The 24,724-nt window shown below is 47.1% G+C and overlaps 1 protein-coding gene across 6 annotated transcripts; it reads right to left on the bottom strand.

Annotated features, from left to right (window-relative positions):
• Window positions 1-571: 571 nt before the first annotated feature.
• Window positions 572-24,673, bottom strand: Prp39 (pre-mRNA processing factor 39). Of its 6 annotated transcripts, XM_084583461.1 has the most exons (17): window positions 24,535-24,606; window positions 22,166-22,241; window positions 21,962-22,080; window positions 21,366-21,809; window positions 18,110-18,235; window positions 17,142-17,257; window positions 15,944-16,111; window positions 13,805-14,057; window positions 13,151-13,261; window positions 12,780-12,944; window positions 12,282-12,408; window positions 8,850-9,058; window positions 8,215-8,274; window positions 6,920-7,104; window positions 3,394-3,468; window positions 2,927-3,095; window positions 572-1,089 (listed from the first exon to the last, which is right to left on the bottom strand). In XM_084583461.1, exons 5-17 carry the CDS (start codon window positions 18,146-18,148, stop codon window positions 1,027-1,029), a joined length of 1,740 nt encoding a protein of 579 aa, XP_084439587.1. In that variant the 5' UTR covers window positions 18,149-18,235; window positions 21,366-21,809; window positions 21,962-22,080; window positions 22,166-22,241; window positions 24,535-24,606; the 3' UTR covers window positions 572-1,026. The 6 variants fall into 6 exon arrangements, with proteins under 6 accessions (XP_084439587.1, XP_084439584.1, XP_084439586.1 ...); XM_084583458.1 differs by lacking the exon at window positions 21,962-22,080 and having other exon boundaries at window positions 21,366-21,493; window positions 24,535-24,671; XM_084583460.1 differs by having other exon boundaries at window positions 21,962-22,241; window positions 24,535-24,609.
• Window positions 24,674-24,724: the final 51 nt, after the last annotated feature.

Below are 24,724 nucleotides of genomic sequence, written 5' to 3' on the forward strand. Positions count from 1 at the left end.
GCACCAAGTGCTGTGATAAACACTGGAGAACACTTCTCCCAAAACTGCTACCTGATGTACTAATGGCAAAGGCAAGGTATCAAGCACCTCAATCCGTGCGTCCCCTTAATTTCTTTATACTGTGCAACTATTACTGCATGCTTGCAACAGGCGTAGCCATTAAGTAGCAGTACGTGTTTATTATATTTTAATAATAAAAGGAAGTGAAAAGATACTTGCCAGACCTGGTACCTGCTACCTCACCAACTCAAGAACCTGAACTGGGGTGGCAGAAATAAGGAGACAGCGAAGGGACAGGGGAAAAGACCAATTCAATTCGGGAGTTCGAGGAGCCATGTCTCTGCACACCTATTATTGTATACACGTCAAGCAGGAAAGGAAAGCCGAGACAATCGAGGTTCTCCAATGCATTTTCACAGATTGTGTTCCTCAAGCTGAAAGTGAACCCCTGACCCAATGAATGTTCTTTTGAGCTTGCAAAAAAGGCAGATTTCAAGTGCCACTTTAAAACCATGTTATCTGTTGTATATTTTTTTCTTAGTAAACAAATGAAAGTACAGACACACCAAGCTTACACAAGATAGTACACTTTTATTGTGAGACACGGCATTTTCCTCCCCCTTTGTGTTCCTTTTTTAAAAGTGTATACAGCTAGTGACACCAGGGGAAGCTTTGTGACGTGACAAAAAACAAACAAAAAATAAGGCGGGGTGTGTGGGGTAGGTGGATGGCCTGAAGGTGTGGCTCTTAGTGCCAAAGTGAAATGGAGGATGCATGCAGCAAGAAACGGGAGGGGACCCCACACAATGGCAGTTCTAATGCTTCCCCAATCAACTTGAAGGGAATGAATTCATCACAAGACTGGCTTCTCTCTCCTCTCCTTCAATCACAGTGTGGCAGCAAACCGGCCATATGGAGAGAGCATGTTTTGAGGTGGGAGATGGGAAGATGAGGAGGAGGAGGAAGAGTGCAAATACATATGTACAAGTATAATGGCCATTTACATATACCGCAGAGAAGGTGCAATCAATGTGTCGGGTAGTAGGAACTGGTCGGATAGGCGTTCCAAGCTTGCTGGTAATTGTAGGCCTATGTCAGGAGGGAAGAAGAATGAGCATATATTAAGGCTGTTGCGGTCTAAACACGTAATATGTCGAACTCAAATACAAGGAAATCAGTGCGCTAGCTAATCATTTACTCAAACTCTGACTTCCATCCCATCAAAACCAGCAACGCAACTATAACAAGTAAACAAGCATGAAACAATATGGACTTTGCATCATTTCAAATTACTCCCCTACTTCTTGCTTGGATTACTGCAAGTTGACTGTATGCTGCAGTTAATGCACCTGGTGTCGGCAACAGTCGCGTGTATCTGTTTACCCCAATTACTCTTGACCTTTCACAATCCATGGTTGGTCTAAATTGTTGAGTGCTGCAGCACACAGTCCTAAGACGCTGCAGCATGCAGTGGCACCAACCAACACAAGCTCAGAAAAAGCCAGCATCTTGAGCTCCCCAAACCAGACCTCCCGCCATGACTCCCGTGACCCCCGAGAACCGGGGGCACAGGAAAAGCGAGGAGGAAGTGGCAGCCAAGGAGCCAGTCAGATGACGCGCATGGTTTTCATCACGGCTGAGGGTGGCACCTTTGGCTCACGAGAGGAAAGTCACCGCACATTTTTAATCCTGCTGGCCTCTCCCAGCACAGGTTGTGCAGTCTGAACCGTGGTGGATGCAGCCACTGTTTCATGATCAATTATGGCTCAGTCCATTTCTAAGTGGATTACAGGGCTCTTACGTGCTCTTTGTGGGCCACCTTGGCTGGCAACAATGAGGCACCAATAATGCCGAGACTAGCCATAGCCAGGCTTATTCATCCACTCAAACTCATACCCAAGATGGCAGCCTTCCATGGCAACAAAGAAGTGGCCAGTTGCGCATCTACGTTCATTTGTGTTTGTGCTACATGCAAAAGTCAAACTTATACCGGTTTCCATTGGGCGAACAGGAGCAAGAGCAACGAGCAGCCAGAGCAGCCCACGAGAGCACCGGGGACGCGCGTTCTCGTCTCTCCAACGGAACATTCACGCTGCTCGGAGAGCAGCGTAGCGAGTGACGTCAGGCGTCATGTGATCAAACTTTTCCCGCGCTCGCGTTGCCCGTATCTGTCAGCCGAACGCCGCCGCTGCCGTCTTCCGCCATTTTTCTCGACCGTCCTGCCCGGGCTCCCGGCGAATGACCATAAGTGACGTCAAAAAGGTCACGTTACTTCCTCCGTTCTCCCAGTACTGCGCAGCTGGCGACAGAGCACCGAGGACTGCTCAAGGCTGCTCTCGGGACCCCAAAAGCGCGCCTCCTCTGCCAATAGAACGGAACGCTACTGCTTCTGGTCGACCACTGGTAGGTGTCGAAACTTGCGAGAGCACTTTGAGTGCAGCTAAAAGTGCTCCGGTTCACCCAATGAAAACCGGTATTAGAGATACTGTAATTTAAACTCATAGTTAAATATGCACACATTCTCATGCAGTACCTGCACAATAAAGCTAGAACAATTTATGTTCAAGAAATCTGCCAGCTAAGGTACTTTAGCAGCTAACATGGTAGCTACTAAATTCAGCTCGTAAAAAAACACCAAATTATCTCCCAATATGCAGTGTACCTACAAGGTAGCTAGAGAGGTGTGTGCCTTGCAGGCATCTGACTGCCTTGGAAATTAGTCACGGAGCTATTAAACAGAGAAATCGGGCAATCACTAACCTACACACTAAGTGAGCTGGTTCCTCAAGCATACAGTGCTACAATTTGCACCACATATAGGACCCCTACTTGGCTTCAATAACACAGGAATAGTAACAAAGCTGGGTGGCCACTACAAGTGACAAAAATGCAACAAGAATAAACAGGAGAGTCGTGCCAATTTTACCTGCGGGTAGCCGGCCCATTGCTGGGCATAGTTGTACTGGGCTGTCGCATCCGCTGCTGCTGTGCTTGATGTGGCTGCAGCTATGGCTTGCGCTGCAGATGCCGCTGCCGCGTCGGCTCCATTAAGCTCGGCCGGTTTCGCCTTCTTTTCTGGCGTCTCCTGGGGCTCTCTGTGGCAAAAGCAGGGAATCGGCATGCTGCTACCACGCCCAATGGGTTACTGAATCTATATTCAGTGTTATCGAAAGTATTGCTATCTCCCTGACCTCGAGTCATGGAAACGGCGCAACCAGAAATGGTGGCAACCAAACCGATATCTGGTTCCGGTGTTGACTTGAGGTCAGGGAAATAACTGTTCTGCCCATTGCTCTATCTCAGTCAGTAGGAATCGACGCAATGAAAGAAGCCAAATAATGTTAGCTTATACTGTGCCAGCTACGAGGGTGGAATAAAAATGTGCCGACTCACTCTGCTGGCCTCTTCTTCGATGCCAGTTCTTGTGCCTTGGCCATCTTGGAGTATTCGTCAAAGGCTTCCTGCACCCTGTCAGCGTGCAGACAGAACAAGGCAGGGGTGAACACGGGCAGAGATGCAGTTTGCAACTGCAATCTGACTCCCTCCTACACTTATTATCATGGTGAAACTTCCAGCTTTGCCTAAAGAGTACCACAGCGTAAGGTGGTACTCTTTAGACAAAGTGGTACAGCGTAAAAGACTCTCCCCCGCCCCCACCCCCATAAGTGCACATGCACTTCTTGCCAGTTGAACCCAGTCTGGACAGTGGAAAGCTCAATCATGATATGCCAATGCAAATAAATGCTGCCTGACACACTTATCATAAGAGGTGGTTTTCTGTACAACCACCAAAGAAATTTGCACACCGTGTCACTTATTAAACACTGCAAAATAACGCGACAGGTGCGGCGGAGTGGAAAGTGGTTTGTGTATTATTTAACATAGCATGCAGCTCATACTCTAGTATTCTAAGCTAAAGAAGCACTCCAGCACTCGAAATAATTGCCACAGTGGCACTAAAGCTCACAACTCTAACATTGAGGGAGTACTCTGCCCCACTGATCTCCCTTTTAACTTGTAGTTCTGTTGCACCAGCTACGGCTGCCCCCAAAGTTCTCCCCACGGTGGGCGACAGTGGTTTTGTCACCATCTTTCAGACCAACCGGTCAGTTCTCTAACCGGTCGTCCACAACCGCCCAGCTATCGAGCTTCAAGTTTGCTATACGTGGGGAGAACTTCCTGTGACTATGCACTAAAAATACGAGCGCGAGGCTCCAGCTTCCGGAAGCGAGCTGTTTGCCTGCGCTCGGGAGACAGAGAAACGCCGACCAGGGCCTGTATTTCGAGTCTGCGTCGTTATCGAAGTGTCGCTATCTCACGTGATCTCGAGTCATATGATTGGTGGACAGGCCGAAACATGATGTTGCCACCTTTCCAGGTTTCGTAGTGGCAACACCCGGTTCCGGCGTTTCGACCAATCAGATGACTCGAAGTCATGTGAGATGGCGACACTTCAATAATGACGCAAACCCAGATAGCTGGCAATAATTGCAGATGACAGCGGTGTGCACAACACACCGATACCGGTCATGTTGCTTGAGCTTATGGCATGAGCTCTTCTCCAGTCTTCATTCAGCACAGTTCAGTTCAGTTCAGGCGTTCAGTCGTGTCCGACTCTTCGTGACCCTATGGACCATGTCACGCCACGCTTTCCAGTCTCTATCTTCTTAACATCACATAACTTCATCTGCAGTGCCTCGAGGATGCCATCTAACCATCGCGTTCACTGCTTACCCCTTCTCCGGCGACCCTCAACCTTTCCCAACATCAAATCTTTCTCCAGCGACTCCTCTCTTCTCATCAGATGACCAAAGTAGCTGAGCTTTATCTTTAGAATTTGACCCTCCAGCACAGTACAAGCTGGCTAATTTGACCCCCCATCAATTCTGAAATTCGGATAATTCGAACTAAGAGCACAGTCTCAGCTATTGCTCGTGAAAGTCGATGGGATTGGATGCTCGTTCATTCATCCATGGGCAGACCTGCATCGGTTAATTCGGACAGGGGATCACGACGAGGTAGGATCCAGGACAGCTATCATGCAAATAGACCTCCCCAAATCTGAATTTTATGAAGCAGCGATGGCCGTGCACGTCGGGCATGGAGTCAGGCCCTGTTTCAGACACTGCAGCACTTGTCACTAGCCTTTTAGCTCAATTTCGGGATGGCATTAGGCCATTCTAATGTCTAAACCCATGCGCTTGCTTTACTCTTCAGTATGTGCTGAACCATTGCGGTTGAGGATGCTTGATCGCACAAGTCACAGCACAGGCAGTGAAGCATCCTCAAAGTGCAACGACGCTGTTTGTAACGAGGCACCACTGCTACTGAATTGCACTGTGAAAAGGGCCATGGTGTAGCATTTTCAATTTTACAGGTTATTCTTCGACACTCCAGACTGTGTGTGCAAAGCAGAGTAAAACACATTTCAAATACAGTAAAAGCTCGGCTCGTTAATTCGACCTTTACATGTTCGAATTAACGAGCACGGAAGCGGAGCGTGGTACAGAAAAGCATTCATGACTTTTTCCGGCCTCAAAGTCAATAACAAGCAATAAATTGAGCTTTTATGGTGCACATTTGTTTTTCCGGACTGCCCAATTTTTCGGACATTTTTGCGGTCCATTGAAGCCCGAAAAATAGGTCGTTAAATATATTCGCAAATTTCCGAATACACTGAAAATTTTCTAGTTCGCCACAGTTTCATCGCACTGCAAGTTGAACTGTAATGCCCAAGTGGGCTGTGCAGGGAAACATCCTCAAAAAACGATGGGCTGTTGTGTGAAGAGGGCTTCCAGACATTGCGCACAACCCAAATCACTTGACAAAACTGCAAAAAAATACTGAAACATCGTCTTCACTTGGGCTTTACCTCAAGTGCAGACAATCATCGTGCAAGTGTTCATCAGGTAAAATTACTGTGACGCAAACGGCTTTCTGCAGTTTTGCCAGGCCCAATCGACAATTCACACTTTCAGTGAATTGTGACATTTTTTTTCTGGTCCCTTGAAGGCCGAATTAATGAGTGTTCAGCGTATTCGACAGCAATATGACAGCTCTACCCAGTTTTATACATGTCTATCTTATACAAAAAATCTATATAGAGAATCTCTAAAATGTACACTGAATTTTTCAAAAAAAGTGTATGTTTCTGTGCAATATCAGTTTAATTTTATTTTTTGAAAATCCTGTGAAGTTTTAAAATGCACAAAATGAACAATGCTTGCTATTTCTAATTTTCCATTCTCTTTTCACTGACCAGATATTTGATTTCGATTCGATACTAGAAGGCATTTTTTCCCTCATATTCATATTTGATTACTATTCGAAAATTTCAATACTTGCACACCCCTAGATTTTACTCCATTTACAATATGGCCATTTCTTCTTTTACTTGATTTCCTTATTGTTTATGTTTCTGAAAAGCTGCATTTTCATTTTCATGTGATATTATCGCTAGTGTAGCACCTACTTATCTGGCGCATTTATGCTTTCAAGATTGAACGTTTTTCATCACGATGTGGTGGCACTTAACACCCCACATTCAAGCAAGGCCCGTGTAGACCTCATGTACTCTACTGCTGGCAAGGCATTGGCGGCAAATTGACAAAGCCGACAAAAGACCCCTCGAGGTTACCTGTGCACTCATTTCCAGTTTATGCTGTTGCTCCCTAACTCCCCTTCCTCAAATTTCCACGGCTAAAAATTTTCAGGGCAGATTCTAAATCATAAATTCCTGCAAACTCCCCCCCTTATCATTTTTCCACCTCTTCCCATCCACTCCGCTGCTCCCCATCTTACACTAACCATTTTCATTTGCACCGCTCACTGACTGGTGATGAGTGCCAAAGGGTGTGTGTACAGCTGATGTTGTTAATGAAGAAAGCACGAACGAACAGATGGAGGAGGGAGCTCTCACTTGGCCACATCAGTGCCGAAGTCCTCGAGGAACTCGAGCTTGCGCTGCAGGAAGACCAGCTTGTCGGCCGGAGGCAGCTGGGTGCTGGCAATAGCAACGTCGAAGGCCTCCAGCACGAGGGGCTCGTTGGGCGGACACTGCTCGTAGCCCAGGTCGGCCAGTTGCATGTACAGCCGGCCATTGGTCTGTTGTCAGCAGTTGTCCCAACATCCCAAATGGGGATGATTCCGGGAAGCACGGCAGGTGTTGGAAGTGAACATTTGGCCAAACCAAATGCAAAGAGGGACGAGGCAACCGCCGCCAAAGGGGAAGGCATGGCAGAGGTATAGGGTGGAGGAGACAGGGAGAGGATAGGAAACAAGGATATGGTGAGAGCAAGCAATGGATGGTTCAGGCAGGAAAAGAGGAAATGAATATAATCCAAAAAGAGTGGGAACAGTAGCAAAAAGGAGGGCCATATTGAGCCCATGATGCACGCAAGAATGGGGATCAGTCAAGGAATAAATAAGTTTGGTGAGAGCACCATTTAAACAGAAAGGGTAGGAAAATGGTCCACAACAAAGCATAAATGGCAGCATAGGGAGGAACAGGGAAAGTGGGATTTGTGAAGTATGAAGTGGGGATATGGGGAATGTCATAGGGGGTGGGAAAACAGGAAAATGGGGAAGGAGGGAGGAAAAAAAAGCAAAAAACATGAGCAGTTAGACAGGCGCAAAACGGCACCGCAGCACAAGAGCCAAGTGGCATTATTTACTCACTCCTCTGCCCCCAGCTGTGCAATTGCATCCGCTTCCTCCGAGCTGGTGTTGAAGACTGTGTGTGTGTGTGTTTGTGTGGGGCAGAGGGGCAAAAGAAGTCACTGCCCTACCCACAAAGGTGGGCTGAGGGCAAACCCTGGCATCATTCAAGCCTAGGAGTTTCGAAAACTGCCCACAAAATACAGCACTCACTCTACTTTCAGCTCTGTGAGAAGTCAGCAAGGGCCCAGCTGCTATCAGCCTCTCTTCTAGCCAAGTTACATCTCAAAGAGCACTAACAAAATTTCAACATGTTCACCAAGCAAAAAGAAAGCCGGGATTTCTCAAGCTTTCATTCAACAGACCAGCTACACAGAGCTTTATATATAAACACGAGTTGCAGATGAGACCTTGGGGGGCTGTGTGTCTTCGATGACTGAAACTGCTGCAGTTGCAAATAGAGAAAAGAAAAACAAGGAAGAAAAGGAAAAAAAAAAGCAAAACAAGACAGCTGTCAGTTGCTTCCCAATGGAGAAAACATTTCCCCAGTTGACTCACCGGATCACGGTCCAACGCCTCCTTCAGCACTTCCTTGGCGGTTTCAAGCTTGTTCTGAACCTGGTGGGAGACAATGCAGGAAAACACGAGATGCGATTAATGCTTGACACAGTCAAACATTTGCGCTCCCCCGAAATTCCTCGTACCCATTGGTTTCAGCCTGTTCGCTGCTGGATGATCTCTACAGATGCAGTGCACACAAAATAATTCTAAGCCACTCTCATCCTGAAGCTCAAAAGCCGAGGAACGAGATTTTGCTCAATTTTCAAGCAGCAGACCCAGGAACAAGATTCTTAGTACAGCCTGTAAATAGAGCTTCTCGGCGTGCAAGGGAAGGTTTACAGGCAGGCAAGAAGTCAGCAACAGAGGGTCACAACTGCGGGCAATGAACTGTCTAGGACATCCTAGCAGCCAGCAAGCTGATCCCAGCTCTCGCATGTGTTGGTTACCTGAATGCCCGACTAGACGGGGATGGCACCAAGTGTTTCTCCCGCTTCCTGACACAGCACGGGCCCCTTCACACACCATTGACATCCCCACATCAGCAAAACTCAACGACCCAAGCTCACAAGCATGCAGTCCACAGAAGTGACTAAAGCAGCAGTGGTGCAAGGCACCTCTGCACGGCTTCTCACCTTGCTGAGGAAACGGGCCAGCTTGCTGGCGAAAAGGTTCTTCAGTGACACACTTTCCGCCTGCGTGATACACTTGCGGTACAGCTCCTCCACCTTTTCGGGGGAGCCGCGCCGCCGCTCGACGTTGATGCGGCGCAGCGTTGGCTCCAGGAGGTCGGGGATGCGTGCTTCCAGCTCTGCCAGGATAACGGACGCTTCTTCGAACCGGCCTGAGGAGAAAATGCACAGCCTTCAGCATGAAAAACTTTGAACAGTGACACGGCTTAGAAATTCCCGCGTGGCCACACTGCCTATGAGACCTGGGCCCTGGGAGGAACAAGTCTCGAGGGTTGAAAGCCTTCCCAGCCAAAGAGATGCGGCAAAGCTGACAAGGCAGCAAACCAAACTGCAACCTCATGAAGCAGCAGAAGCCAAATCAAGGCTACGAGGCCATCAAGAGTTCCCTTTAAGGGGGGGACCCTGGTCTTAAGACAATATGTTTTATTTACTGGTAGATTTTGATGAAAGTTGCACCATGTATGCAGCTTTTTGTGCTGCTTTCAAATATGCACAATACTTTTATGTAAGCCATTTAGTTCCAAAGATATTGAGCACTTTATGTTCTTCGTTTGGAGGTGAGCTGTCAGTAAAACTACAGGAGTTATAATGAAAACTGACATATCAAATCAATTTACAACACACAGAGAATGCAAAAATCAAGATTGAATGTCCTGGTTCCATTTTAACCAAAGTTACAGCTTGTCAAAGTTCAGAGATCAAAATACCACCTTGACACTCCAGAAAACATGCAATTTTTAAGAACTTTCCTCATTAAATGCCACAAATTCATTTATACTTTGCACTGTACATGAGTTTACCTTTCTGATGCAAAAGGAATTATAGCAATATCATAAGTAGAACCAGAGATATCGAACCTCCAAACATGCACCGCCCTCAATTTTTTTGATTTTGAGAAATTGATGAAAAACGGGTTGATAAATTTTTGAAGCACCAAAGCTAACAGTAACTCATTAAAGTGGGTTCTGACTAGCTTCTGATGTCAATGCATCATTTACCATCAATATAATTCGCCCTCAAAGAACGAAATTTCCGGCGAACGGAATGCATGGTCTGGAGGCCGCCACCAAGACGAAGTTGGTGCCAAGTTCTGGCGCACAATCGCCATTCTCACGTTCATGCTGTAAACGCAGTCGGCCTGCAACTAGCGATAAGCGACCGTTGGTCATCTTGCACCGCTTAGCATTCAGAAGAATGTTTATTTCGACAAGATTTGGGATCCCGCGCAATCTTCTCTATGTTCCGCGTGTCGCGGGACGCTGCTTCGCGACTGCCGCTGCGGCTGGTCGCAGCACTGCCTCACAGGGCGATCTATCCCAGCATTGAAAGCTGCACTTGCTAATCTGCACCATCACAATTCCGTGCGCAGCAGATCGTACCGCTCCTCGCTGTCGCACTGAGCACGACCGGCTATGCTACGCCCTTATCAGGCCATTGCAGACTCGACACGGAGCCTCGGCGCTTTGTCATTGATTGCAGATAACCAGATGCAACGATGCAGCGTCCCCGGCGCGTTTATCTCCTCTCGATACTTTTTTTTTTTTTAAGCTAATAACGAAGCGTGAATCTCAATATTGCGCATTTCTCTTTGTGGTTACGATGAGGGAACGGCTAGGCCTAAAGGAGAGACCTTTTCAAAATGGCACCGGACCGCGAGCAGTCGACGCCGCCAGCCAACCAAAGCTCGCCATTTTGTTCACGTACGGTGGAAGTCCAATTGCAGGGCATGGTTCATGCGATTTTGATCCTCTGTTTTCTGCTTCGGTGGGCTCGCTCATGGTCACCAACCGAGATATAGGAATGACTTGAATCGCGATCTTTCGAACGACACCAAGATTATGTCCGCAGATCGCGTATTTCTCAAACTGCGGGAGACCGAAATTCGGCGCGATTTGACCTCAGTTTAAAGGGCCACACACGCAGATTCTCGTCTTTGGAACGCTGTAAAGTGCAAATTAGGCGATATTTTTCAACAAAACTTCGGAGATAGCTGCGGAAAGATCTTAGAATCATGAAAACGAGAAGATTGAAAATCCGATTATCTGACCGATTTTCGGCTGCGAAGACCTGGGTCCCCCTGGTTATAACAAAATTGTAAAATGTCCGCGATTTTTCGTTACATCCAGGTTTTCGTTACATGCAGTTTTCGCGTGAAGACCCAAAAGGACAATGTAGAATGAAAACTAGATTTAGAATTGATGTGAGGGAAACCACCTTGAAAGTGTTTACAGTAAATCAGAATTATTCGAAGTCATAGAAGAGGTGAAATCACGCGCGTGACTGCGGCGGCAGCCTCCACCTCTACTGCGGCTTGCGCAACGAGTCTACGAGGGAGCTGGAAAAGGAGGTGGAGGAGGAATCAGTGTTGGTGAGAGTGCGCGCGCTGGCGCCGCCGCCGCGTGCGCGCTCGCCTACCACCGTTGCCACAGAAAACAGACTCTGCCTGGCGTCACCAGCGCACTCCGCTGTTCCAGCTACCGAAGCGTGGGAGCCCGTGAGCAATCATGTGGCAGCGACGGACGCACACTGCTTGCCCCATGTCAGTTTTCTGCTAATTTTGGCAGCTTTTAACCACGAACTACTATTGTAATTCCATGTTCCAACAGCAAAAGCAGCGGAGACTGCTGCGTCCGCCAAGGAGATGTGGTGTCGGTGCCGAAACGCGAAGCGCGCTATATCAACTGCGGTCGTTCGTTGCTATAGTAGGCGCTCCCCTCACTTCAGTTCATGTTTTATCGTCCTGAAACTTGCGGGGTTGTGCAAAATTTCCAAAAGACAGCCGGCGCCGCGACTTTGTTATATCAAGGTCAACCGCCGCAACATGTTCGTTACATGGAGTTTTCAAATGCATGCACTTCAAAGGAGGCGGCGTTGGGGAATTGAAGAACTTTGTAATATCGAGGAATTTGCTACGTGGAGGTTCGTTACATAGAGGTTTAACTGTATATCTTCTGTTTCTAATGATCGGTATGATGCGAGGGTAAGGGGTCATTAAGCTCTGCCTTTAATGGTATGACATGATAGCGTTGTCAGTACCAGTCTGGGCCACCTTGCGAATCCTTTTTGTGTACGTTCGTCACTTGCTTATCCCATCGTTAGCACCTCTATTATCTCACACATACTCGTCAGCGTGCACATATTACGTGAAAGACGACCCAATACAGATATAAAGCCCACCTTTTAACTAAGCCGTACGACCCAGAACCCACACAGAACAAAACACAGCTAGTCATTCCATGTCTTGCCTATTTCGTGCAGCCTCGTCCAGGTTGCATCGCAGCATCAAGCTGAGGGCACAGACACCACCTGCTAGCCCAGCAGCTCAGAAAAAGTATGCAAGTAGTGATTGAGACAGTGCAACTAGCCCTTGCTCACCATGCTTCTCCTCGTAGGCAGCCCATGCAAGGCTGATGCTAGGCTTGCGCACCAGGTGGGTGGTGCAGGCACGCCGAAACACCTCGTTCACCTTCTCAGGCTCAGCCGTGTCCAGGTACCTGATGTACTGAAAAACATAGGGAAAGAAGCATGCTCACAAATCTCTTGCTGCTCACATGAAACAGCCATGATCCAATTGTGCCATGTAAGACAACCCATTTTTAGGGGCTGTGGAAACCATAAATTGAGCTCCACATCCTTTGCCACTGCCATCCTTGCATATCCCCCAGGCATACCCTAAATGTACTTCCACATTAGAAGAAAGCCCCCGGCAACCTTTTCACACCCTCAGAGAAGGCCCCGACACACAAAACATGCATGTGTGCATGCCAACTATCCCTTCATGAACTGACTGAGACGGAAGAAAAACTGTCAAGGAAAAGAGAATCAAGGCGCACAGGGTGCTGCAAGAACACTGTGCAGGGAGGGACACCTCACCTTGAGCCACATGTCTTCGTAAAGGGCGCACGCAATGAGGCAGCGCTCGTAGAGAATCACAGTCCGTGCATGGTTGCCATTCTGGGTCTCAAATTCGAGGTACTCCCGCCAGTTCTTCAGCTGCAGCCGCTCGAGGGGCTTCACATGGAAGTAAGGCCGCTTGATCTGAACAGACCAAGGAGAAGAGAGAGAAAGACCGGATTCAAGAACATCCCCCTCGTGCTTCCGAAATGCATGGCAAAACAATACTTGCATTCCGCAGACACCTCGAAAGCAGTTCCTGAACCAGTTTAGATTAGGAAGGTGGTGTGCTGCGATGCCACAATGTCCCTGCATACCAATTCAACTGGAAAAAAGGCAAAGCCACTCACCCCTTCTTCGAAGGCCCACCGCCGACCCACTTCTGCCTCGTTGGCCTTGAACAGCTCTCGCCGCTTCTCAACAACCTTGTCCCGGATGTACTTCGCCTCGTTGTCGTTCTTCTGCAGTAACCACAACCCAATCGCCTGTTACGTCCCCTGCCAAACACCTTTGCCCAAGCATGTTAATATCTTGTCTTACAAGCAACATTTATATAGCAAATTAATTTTAAAGCACCACTAAACGTGCCAACTATGCTTTCTAAAACGAGCATCACCTCCGAATTAAGGGGGAAAAAAACATGGAACAGTACAAAAAAAATAGCCTGAAGCCTTAGTCAATTCACTCATTCGGGACAAAGTTATGCACTGTTCCACATAATGCAAAACGGCACTACCAGCTCTGCACTCATCAACCAAATCTCTGCCTTGTTGCCTACACCCAGCAAAGGTGTGCTGTCAGTCAAGGCAACGTTTATTACAAGCCGTGGAGTGGTCACAACTTACGGCACCATGTCATGGTGCTGTAAGTTTGCTTGGCGCACCCTCATGCATCACAACCATGAGTGCAACGTTAGTGTGCCAGCAGCTAAGTGCAAAGAATAGCTATTCGAAGGGCGCCTACTCCATCCCCTGTGGTTCCTATCAGCAGAAGCAAACACTGACCAGTGCCTTGGTGTCTTCCTTGGTGGCATCTTCAACACCCGGGGGTGGAGCATCGTCTACACCTGGTGGCGGGGCGTCGCCGTCGTCCTCATCAATCTCCATCTGGGCGGATCCGGACTCATCCCCCGACTGGCCTGGAGGACCCAAAGGGGCTGCCTTGCGCATGGACTCCATGTACTGCTGCCTCAGCTGCAGGAACTCGTCCGTCGACAGGATGTCCTTGGGCAGGTGCGTTTTCACATGCTCCTGGAACCTGCGCAACAAAGGCAGCGCTCTTCTTCATCCTTCAAAAAATCACGTTCACAACCTAAGGGGGGCTTCATTTTAGCACCCCGGTTCTACCATTATAAAACTTCCCTCCCAAGTTGGAAGTAAAACAACTGCAACAGTCATGAATTTCTACTTCTGCACCTTGTCAGGTAAAGGAGCACTGACTGTTCTAAATTAAATTCAACAGCTGACTGCAGAGTTTCTCTAACTGCGCAGTATCCTTTAATTCAGCAATTCGAAAATTATTGAGGCTGATATCTGAAAAAGGTGAGAGTGGCAGCCTACTAGCTTATTTTGAACTGATCTCTGTGTTGTTGCATTGTCAGAAACTCTTCTAAATATACTTGCAAGTACTATTTTTTTTGTAACAAACTTCTTGGTTTTGATAGCACCATCAATCATTCCAACTCAGGGAAACGCAAAGAGTAGTTCGGCGTTCCTCACTTCACTCAACGACCTGAGAAAGCCAACTGAAGCCTAGCACATTGCTGGCGCCACAGTGTTCCAGTCACTGTAGCACCCGAGATCATATAACTACTGGATTGCTAAGTGCACGAGCCAGCCAGAGACCAGCCAGTCCGGAAAATCCAGCTCCCGTCAGTCACTCACATTCATAGGTGTGCTGGCGGCCGCTACCTAGATTCAAGGTGCATGCTGGTGACTAACCGCTCCTGCTCTGCTTTCCGGCATGGTTACATTATAGATGTTATGGGATTATAGCTATAGCATGCAAAAAAAGCTGCGTTGTGTCGGCCACTTTTCAGGAGATTTGAGGTAGCGACCTTACAATCGGGAGATGTAATCAAATTCAGGAGACTCTCGGGCAATTCGGAGAGTTGGTAGGTATATATCGGTGAGATGATTCTCGCGGAGGTCACAGAAGATATGTGCAGCAGCAGCACGCCTGTTCATATTGTCCGCAGTGGAGCAGATGAGAGCTTTTCGAAATTCTGCGCCCGGCACACAATGTACTCTAGCCTGGGAACTTGAGCAATGCATATAGAATGCGGTCATAATGCTAGGAGCCTGCTGCCTTTCATGCTTATAAGAACCCTCGTTTTAAAACCAGTAAAATCTCATTACAAGAGACATGGCTACAAGAGACACTTGGTTATAAGAGACACTTGAAAATGGTTTGGTTGGTTTTCCTATGCTTGCCATGTTAACAACATTGCATACAAGAGACATGGTTATAAGAGACACTCTGTTAATAAGGACAACTTTTGCAGGTCCCCAAAGTAACTTATTCACGATTTATAAGAGACACAATTAACCCTGATACGCTCATGCAATGCAGCTAACTCGTACCAACTCGTATGTGCGGCAGTTCCATAATTCTGTTCCATATCAGTGTTCTTTTTTGTTGCGATATGTCAGGAACCAAGAAGGAGTGCCTCCTCTTGACTGCGAAATCAATGTTCTTGTTGTTTCAGCCACACAGGAATGTGATGGCAGTGGCTGAAACAGGGACATTTTGACTGCCCAGTCAAGAGGAGGCACTCCTTCTTGGTTCCTGACATATCGCAACAAAAAAGAACATTGATATGAAACAGAATTTAATTGAGAAAATCTAAACTGCAGCACATACGAGTTGGTAAGAATTTTTGTTTACAAGAGACCTTGGTTACAAGAGACATCTTTTTTGGGTTCCTTGAGTCTCTTGTAACGAGGTTTTACTGTATTATATTGTCATTTTTTTTTTTTTTTAAATACACATTGGCACTCCATTAATCTAAGGCAAGTTCAATTCATCCTCAGCGTGCTTTTAAGCGATCGTTGAGAGCTGCATCAAAATATTCTCAGATATAATTGTGTTGTGCGTCTAACATTTATCACATTAAGGGCAAGAAGTCAGTGGCCACAACTCACTTCTCGAAGTGGTGGCCGTACAGCTGAGTGGGAACCTGCAGCACTCGCTCGTAGATGGCAGTGACCTCCTTGAGGTTCTTGTTCTCCTGTTCCCAGGTGACAAACATGTCCCACAGTCGGTCCGACCGGAAATCCTGGCCCGACGACTCAATGGCTCGCTCAAACAGGCTGCGGCAGACAGGAAGGCAAAAAAAAATAATCTCATGTACGAGCTCATTGCAACCGGGCCCATAAACTCCTGACCTTACACCAAACAGAATTCTATCTGGTGTCAAATGTGAAAGGCCAACATACGGGGTACTCTTGCATTCCATCAGTTGATCAAACAAAAACAATAATAATAATAATTATTGGTTCACAGGAAGGGAAAGGCACAGTATCTGCCACACTTGCTCTGTGGACACCTGTGGAAGGGAAGAGAGGAAGGTGGGAGTGAAAGTGGAAAGAGAGAAAGGAGAGCCATAGTGGAGGGCTACGGAGTAATTTCGACCACCTGGGGATCTTTTAACGTGCACTGACATCGCACAGCACACGGACGCCACTTCTTTCGCCTCCATCGAAACGCAGCCGGCGTGGTAGGGTTCGTACCCGGGAACTCCGGCACAGTAGTCTGGCATCTTACCACTGCACCACACCGGCGGGGCAGAACAAAAATCATTTGGATATCCATGAGGCCCACCTCCCATTACAAAAAGTTTTTACTATTAAGCTAGATTATTTATCAGCAAGATGTGGTGGTTTAGTGGGGTTTAAAAGTTATCAGCAAGATGTTTCGCATGAATTAACTCCCATGCTTTGCTGCAGAGCACAGCACAACCGGCATCAAATTTGTCTAACCATAACTTGAATGCACGTCAGGAAGTCACGAAGCTTGCCACCTCCCTCTTTTTTGCTTTTAGTTTTCTTTCTGAGGACAGGCTAATGTTGCGCACTGTAACGCTCTACTGAAAATTTAGTAAGAACAACATCCCCTCCGCATCCAGGTGATGTACCACACACTCAATTCTCTTGCTGTCATCATAAAACAATGTACCACACTTTGACGAAGGCTAATTCTCCCCTTTCCTCAACATACAATTTTATTGGAACCAAGTCAACGAGCACACACAGCTTGTGAAAGCCCGTACAGATGTTAAGAGCGTGCTACCTCACTCCACATTTTTCTCGCTGTAGAAAAATAATAACGGCCCTAGCTTACCTTTTGACCTTGGTGTAGTAGTGATCCTCATCTTTGAAATGCATTTTGACAAAGTTGATGTAGTGGATCCACAGGTCAACGCTGAGGGGAATGGCGGAGACGCCTCGCTCGAACGTCTGGAACCAACAGAAGACTCAAATGTTTGCTTCTCACAGTTCCATCTCACAAGCTGAAGAAAACCGCAGCACTGGACATGTCAACTACTCAGGTAGAATCATTTGTAGATTACAAATTGCACAAAGACTTTATGGAGCCAAATGCTGCAGAGTCGACCCTGGTAATTTTGCTTAATTCAAATATGCCTAAAAGTAATAAAAGGAAGAGGGGAACCAGTCAAAAGGAAAAGAACAGGAGAAGAGACTGACTGTGGATATTGGGGACCCTTTTTTACAGCACCCTCACAACGAACTTTTCGTTGCTGTGCTCGAACATTTAGAACATTGCGGTGCAGACGGGTTTCAGAAAACATGCGACCCATCGGTGGATGCTTTCTTTAGAAACGCTATCCTTTTATTCTTCTTCCACTGTGGTTGATTGTAAGTGTTCCATGTACCTACAAAGAAAAGGAATTTGTATTTGTTCTAGTGTTGCTCCAGTATTGTACCAGATCTCTTTAGCTAAATCTGACAGGTCACTTCGGGAATTCCTTCATGACAAGCATGTGTGCAGTGTTTTAGTCCAGTCAATGTAGTGCACGTCCCTTCTCATGTCCTTTTCGACTGATTCCTCTCTTCATAACGTGCCAACTGGCCCAGATTTTTGCTCATCTAACAAAAGGAATAAACTCTTTGCTATAAAGCAAAACAAACGCTATGTTACACTTCAATTCAAATAGTACTGTGCAATTCTAACGGAGGCTGCCAGAAAGTATGGCGCCCGTCAACAAGTCTTCTATCCAAACGGTGGATAATACACCCAGCACCCAAGTGCAGTACACAATAGCAACAGCGATGCACATATTTCCGCACCTCTTCCGCTTTCTCAATAGAGCAGAGCTTCTTCTCCATGTCAGCATACTTCTTCCAGTAGCCATAGCAGTATGGGTAGTATGAGAAGAACTTGTCAAAGGCCTCTCGTGCTGCTGTCAGGTTGTTCTGCAAAGGCACAATGCAATCATGGTAAGGAAGGGTTCCTCTTATCACAAAGCAAAAATAAATTCTCTTCATTTCAAGACCCCTTACCAGCCAAAATACAACACTTTAGAAGCATGCAATGTACATGGTCAGAGAAATAACTCAAGTGGAAATGGCATCCTAACGGGCATGGGCAGGGCATATAGTGCAAAGAAAGGATAACTGATGGTCACTTAGGGTAACACATTGGATACCAAGGGAAGGAAAGCATAGCAGGGGGAGACAAAGTTAGGTGGGCGGATGAGGTTAAGAAGTTTGCAGGGGTAAAGTGGATGCACCTAGCACAGGACCGGGAGTAATATGGGAGAGGCCTGCGCCCTGCAGTGAGTATAATTCGGCTGATGATGATGACTGGGTCCGTTGCTATCAACAGGAGGTCGAGCCCGACAATGAAAGTCTAAGCCCGTACGTAAGACCCAAGCCCGGGCCAATTCGACCTGCTATAATTTCAGTTGCACACCAGTTGCATACAAAGCACCAAATTTTAGAAGTATAATTCTACACATATATATCTTGTTGAACTTTGACAGTGCTACGAATTCAAGCACACGAGAATCCCAACTTTACACTGTGCACCGCAAAAAGGTAGAATTTTAGGCGGTCCCCCACAATTCGTATAACAAACAAGCATGAAACAATATGGACTCTGCATCATTTCAAATCACTCCCCTACTTATAGTCTGGATTACTGAAAGCTGACTGTACGCTGCAGTTAATGCACCTGGTGTCGGCAACACTATCGCATGTTAGTATGCATCACTCAAATGTCCTCTCAGTGCTTCTGACTTCATGCCTAAATAACACACACTACATATACAGACTCCCCAAGAGTGCTTCAAAAATCAGTGCAGACATCATCATCAGCCAAACTACATCCACTGCAGGGCAAAGGCCTCCCCACCAATTGACCAAGTCCTGTGAGATCTGCTCTCCACATAAACCTCCCAAAGAACTTCTTGATCTCATCTGCCCACCTAACTGCCTGCCACCTCGTTACACTTGCCTTCCCTTGGAATGTAACGACCACCGGTTATACTGCCTTCGCATTACCCGCCCTGCCATGCCCATTTCTTCTCCTTGATTTCGACTATAATGTCTTTAACTCGCGCTTGTTCCCTGATCCATCACACGTTTCCTGTTTGTCAACGTTACACCCACCATTCTTCGTTTCACCCCGCCGGGGTGGCGCAGTGGTTACGGCGCTCGACTACTGTTCCCAAGGATGCGGGATCGAATCCCGGCCTCGGCGGCCGCTTTTCGATGGAGGCGAAAAGCAAAAGCGCCCGTGTGCTGTGCGATGTCAGTGCACGTTAAAGAACCCCAGGTGGTCGAAATTTCCGGAGTCCTCCACTACGGCGTCTCTCATAGCCTGAGTTGCTTTGGGACGTTAAACCCCACAAACCAACCAACCAACCATTCTTCGTTTCACAGCTCGCTCTTTGCATTATCTTCAATTTATGTAGAGCCCCTTTCGTTAGCCTCTATGGTTCTGCACAGGTGCCTGCTGGCTGCCGTTACTGCTGCTGCACTGGCAGCTGTTATATACTTTCTTCTTCAGGGATGCTAGTATGCTGCTCTTCATAATCTGATAGTACTTCACAAATGCACTCCACCCAAATCTGATTTCTGTTTCGTGGCCTGGGTCTGCAGCTATTACCTCTTCTACCTGCAGGCAGTATTGCTGTAAGCGCCGACAAAAACCAACAAGAATAGAGTTTTAGCATAGTGCGGACTGTCACCGCTTGCCACCACTGGACAATGTATATCTGTGCACTGGCATTGAGGATGCAGTTTTCCGGCACCTGGCTACCTACTGTGAACTGCTGTTTCTTTCAGAGGCAGTCGAACATTACTTAGGTTTCTGCACATTCATTTTGAGGCCCACCATTCTGCTTCGCCTGTCTAGATGATTTGGTTATTAAAAAAAAGAGGAGCTCAAATAATTCTTGGTTTACCTCAATTAGCCTCGACCTTTCACAATCCACAGTTGGTATGGACTGTTGAGGGTGCTGCAGCACACACTCTTAAAGCACTGCAGCACAAAGTGCCACCAACACAAGCTCAGAAAAAGCCAGCATCTTGAGCTCCCCGAACCAGATCTCCCACCATGACCCCCGAGACCCCCGAGAACCGGGGGCACGGGAAAAGCGAGGAGGAAGTGGCAACCAAGGAGCCAGTCAGATGACGCGCATGGTTTTCATCACGGCCGAGGATGGCACCTTTGGCTCACTGAGAGGAACTGCACAATTTTTCTATCTCTACTGGCCTCTTTCGACACGGGTTGTGCAGTCTGAACCGTGGTGGTTGCAGCCCCTGTTCCATCATCGGTTCAGTTCATTTCTAAGTGGATTAGGATTACAGGGCTCTTAAGTGCTTTTGTGGGCCACCTTGACTGGCAACAATGAGGCACCATTAATGCCAAGACTAGCCATATCCATAGCTAACCTCAAACGTACACACAAGCAACTGCAACAGCAAACATGAAATGCAACCAGCCACAACTACTTTTGCTTGATTGAACATTTATCAGCTGCTTTGCCGATGATGCTGATGGAGCTAGTGCGGCGATTCATGGTGATTCCAACAATTACGACGCAGCTCCAGATTCTGTGGTGACAGCTTCACAAAAACCGTTCTTGGCATGGGCAGAGAACTTATCAGGAGATATAGGGAAGTGGTCGTACGGGACTTAGAAGCAAAATCCTTGGGCCATATATTTTTGACAAAGACTACATATAATTATTAATCATTAATGCAATAACAACAAGTTATCCATTTGATCCAAGACTATGCACAACCCCGCTACACCTTTCTCATTTGTACACATTACCCGTACACACTTCCCAAAGGTTACACATTAACCCGTTTTCAACAGCGCAGAAGGAACCAAATTTCACACACTCTCCTTCAAAGCTAGCAGAGCAGCGATAGGGACTAAATGGGTGCACATCGTGATTGATTAGTTTGATACTACTGAGACACTATAAGAAAGCAACAAGAACACAAGTACAAAGCGCGCCCCAATTAAGACCAATCCTAGTGCACACATTGCATATGCAAATTGTGGCAGCAAGCCCCAAACATGTCTCACCTCCTGTTCCACGTACTGCAACAGGTAGGTCCATCCTGTGAAGTCCGCCGGGTTGTTCCGCACCACCTGCCAGTACTTCTCCAGCTCCACAGAGTCCTTACCTTCTTTCTTTGCATCGCCAGCACCACCTGTGCAGCCACGTCACAGCGCCCCGGCAGACAACGGAAAAAGGGGGAAAAAAAGAGGGGACCAAATGGCAACAAACAAGTCAGCAAGAGTGCGCCAGGACTCCTGCTGGACACAGAGCGAAAATAAACGAGAGTGAAAAAGTGAGAGGCATCGGCTTTGAAGAAGGTTATTACCTTGGGCAACTCTTTAGCTTACAAGAAAGAGTGGCCTCCCCAAGGAGGAGGGCGGGGCGTCACCATCATCATCCCACAGTGGCACTGTCTCTCTCCCGTCTTGAGAAGTCTACACGTTGCAACCAAGAGCATATGTGCGTCTCTACAGAAGGCCCGCGGAACACACGCAAACAGGTCAGATAAAAATTGCCACACACAAGAGCGGCCTCCTCCGCCCGCTGGGAACAAAAAAAAGCAGCTGGCGCTGGCGCTTTTTTTTTTTTCTTTCTTTTTTCGGGAGTTCAGAAGGCGCACCTTTGCGGCTGTCGCTGCCTTGGACCCGGGCAGACCAAGGCATGAGTATGTTTTGGCAGAAACGCAAACGCAATCGACCTCAACAGAGGCGGGTGGCCATTGCTCGCCCAGCTGTGTCACTGAAAAGCGATTGGAGTGACTGCGTGGGTGTCGGGGGCCACAAAGGGATGGACCAGCTTGTGGAAACTCGCCCATCCTGCTTACCTTTGACGTCAGCCAAAGCGGAGGAGCTGGCGTCGCTTCCATTTTTGCTCGGATGCATCGTGTTACCTGTGGTACCCTGAAAGATGAACACAACAGTCATGAGGTCAGTCTCTCTCATAACCATCTGCCAGTAGGAAGCACATAACATTAAAGTAATGTAAGTGATGTAAGGCTTAGCTGTCTAGAAAAGAATATAAAGTCGGGGGGCGACTGGTTCAAATACGACAACTGCAAAGATTCTCTGCCACTCTCTATCTCAATGCCCTGTGGAATACAGTAGTTCTGAGATTCCCCACAAGGTTAAGTTAGGCTTCTGAGGACAACCCTTAAAACTAGCAGTACTTTCACATCTTGCATACTCAAATATAATGAAGCAGGATATTTGCAAATGCAAAGGCTATAAAAACAGCAGTTGTTAACTATAAGCAGCGGCATGCAGCACGTGTATTACTCTGCTAAGAGTAAACAGAATCTAATATTTCACTATACCGAACAATCCAGGCAGCAAGTCCTTGAGTTTATAATTTGGTCCGGTGGGTCGCTTTTTATCAGCCAACCAGGGTCCGTATTCTGAGTCTGCGTCATTGTCGGAAGTGTCGCTATCTCCCCGACTTGGAGTCACCTAATTGGTGAAAACGCCAGAACCGGCAACGGTGGCAACCAAACTAACATTCAGTTCCAGCGTTTCCACCAATTAGATGACTCGAGGTCAAAGAGATAGAAACACTTTCGATAGCAACGCAAACTCTGAATACAAACTAAGAAAAACTTCAAACTGTTTTCCGTCACGGAGGAAAGAAGACGTGCGTGGCAGTTACTGCAGGCATGAGTTGTATCCAAATATAGGTCACGGTATTAGACCAATGGTAGAAATTACAGGTTTTGCCTCTTGCCAAGATTATCGCACTCATAACTGTTTGTGGCCACACTAGGGCAGCACACTAGAATTTGGCCATTATGGAAACACATCTGCAATCCCTAACTTCACTCCAATGCAACTGGTCTACATAAACTGCGACTGACTTCTTTCAGAAAGGTTACTCACAATATAGTCTTTGCTGAATGTAAATAAGCATTTCGTCCCGGCTTTGAGATAGCACACAAATCTCCAGGAGTTAATTATTGATAGATAGGGACTGGTACTGTAAAATGGTTTAACTTAATTCAGAGGCTACTGTAACTTGGCAGCAGAGCGTGGGACAATATATGTTGCAATCCAAGACAAAATTGATTCTTGTTCTAATTTGTTCCTCACACTGATGAAAATTTTAGCATACAAAGCTGTTATGGGGCTTGTTTTAAAGCGACACCGGCCACGATGACGCGTAGCGGGAGATCCAGCAATTTCAACCACCTGGGGCTCAACTTGCCGACCGATACCCGGGAGCCATGCGCTCCACCTCCATCGAAACTCTGGCGCCGCGCCCGGGATCGAACCCTCGGTCTTAGCAGTAAAGCGCCTTATGCACTGAGCCACCGCGGCGGGGCAAAGTGCACAAGTGAAGCGCAGTATTTCATCTCTCACGCCTGCGTCAATTTGTGTGCTTTTCATAAAAAATGTACAGCAGCACATGGTTGAACGACAAATCATATAGCATATGCTGCCTACAGTCTTCGGTTGATTGATTGATCAAATCTTCGGTTGAGATGCTTTACTCTCCACGTTTCCATCCTTTAAAACGCAGTAACGTACAGTAGACGTTTCTTGGATCGCAGCGCAGTGGCTGTACTGTACAATTATACTTTTATTTTTCTGATCAGCTGGCTTCCCCGGGAAACCAGAGAGCGGAAGCAATGCAATAAAGAAGCTCACTCACGCCACGTAAACATATCGGAGTGAATGCGCGAACACACGAAGCAAAACACATAGGTGAATTGAGCGGTTTTCGCTTACGGTTCCATGCCAATGTTCGCGAAAACAAAGGCTTCAATCATTTGGCTGGCCACTGTTGCACCGCCGATCAAAGCCTGCGCAACAGTTCAGTTTTGTTCAGATGTTTAACCATCGCCAAGTAAATGCGTGCGTACAACTGGCCAGTGTCTTCCATGATACATACACAAGGCATCGGAAGCAACCACAATCGCACGGATTCACACGCCCCAGGTGCGGCAGCGAGATAAAAACTCAGCTCGAGGGATAATCAAGTTCTAAAGAACGGTTGAACATCAAAGAAAACGCTAAATATGCAGCCAGCGATAGGTGATTAAATCGGATTGCACTAATCAGCACTGCAAAGCCCATCGCTTTTCAGGTGATGCGGAAGCGAAGCTATGCATGAATGTTGGAACGGTGTATGCCTCCCTGAAACGACCCCATTTGGGCTTCTTTGCGAAGCAAGCTCTTCTATACTACAATATTTGTAGCTTACCCAGTTCAATCTGATTCAGATCCAAATATACTGGCGATATTTGCACAAAATACCAGCACAGACGACTTTGCAAACGGTAACGCCGTCCTTAATTCAACGGGCAAAACATCATAGATGTCGCTAAAGTCGCTAGCAGTGCCAACCTGAAAACGCGAAACAGCACAAACCGAAACGAGTCATTGAAAACCTA

The sequence above is a fragment of the Amblyomma maculatum genome, chromosome 11, assembly GCF_055883805.1.
Source record: "Amblyomma maculatum isolate TAMU_Amacu chromosome 11, ASM5588380v1, whole genome shotgun sequence".
Classification (NCBI taxonomy): Eukaryota; Metazoa; Arthropoda; class Arachnida; order Ixodida; family Ixodidae; genus Amblyomma; species Amblyomma maculatum.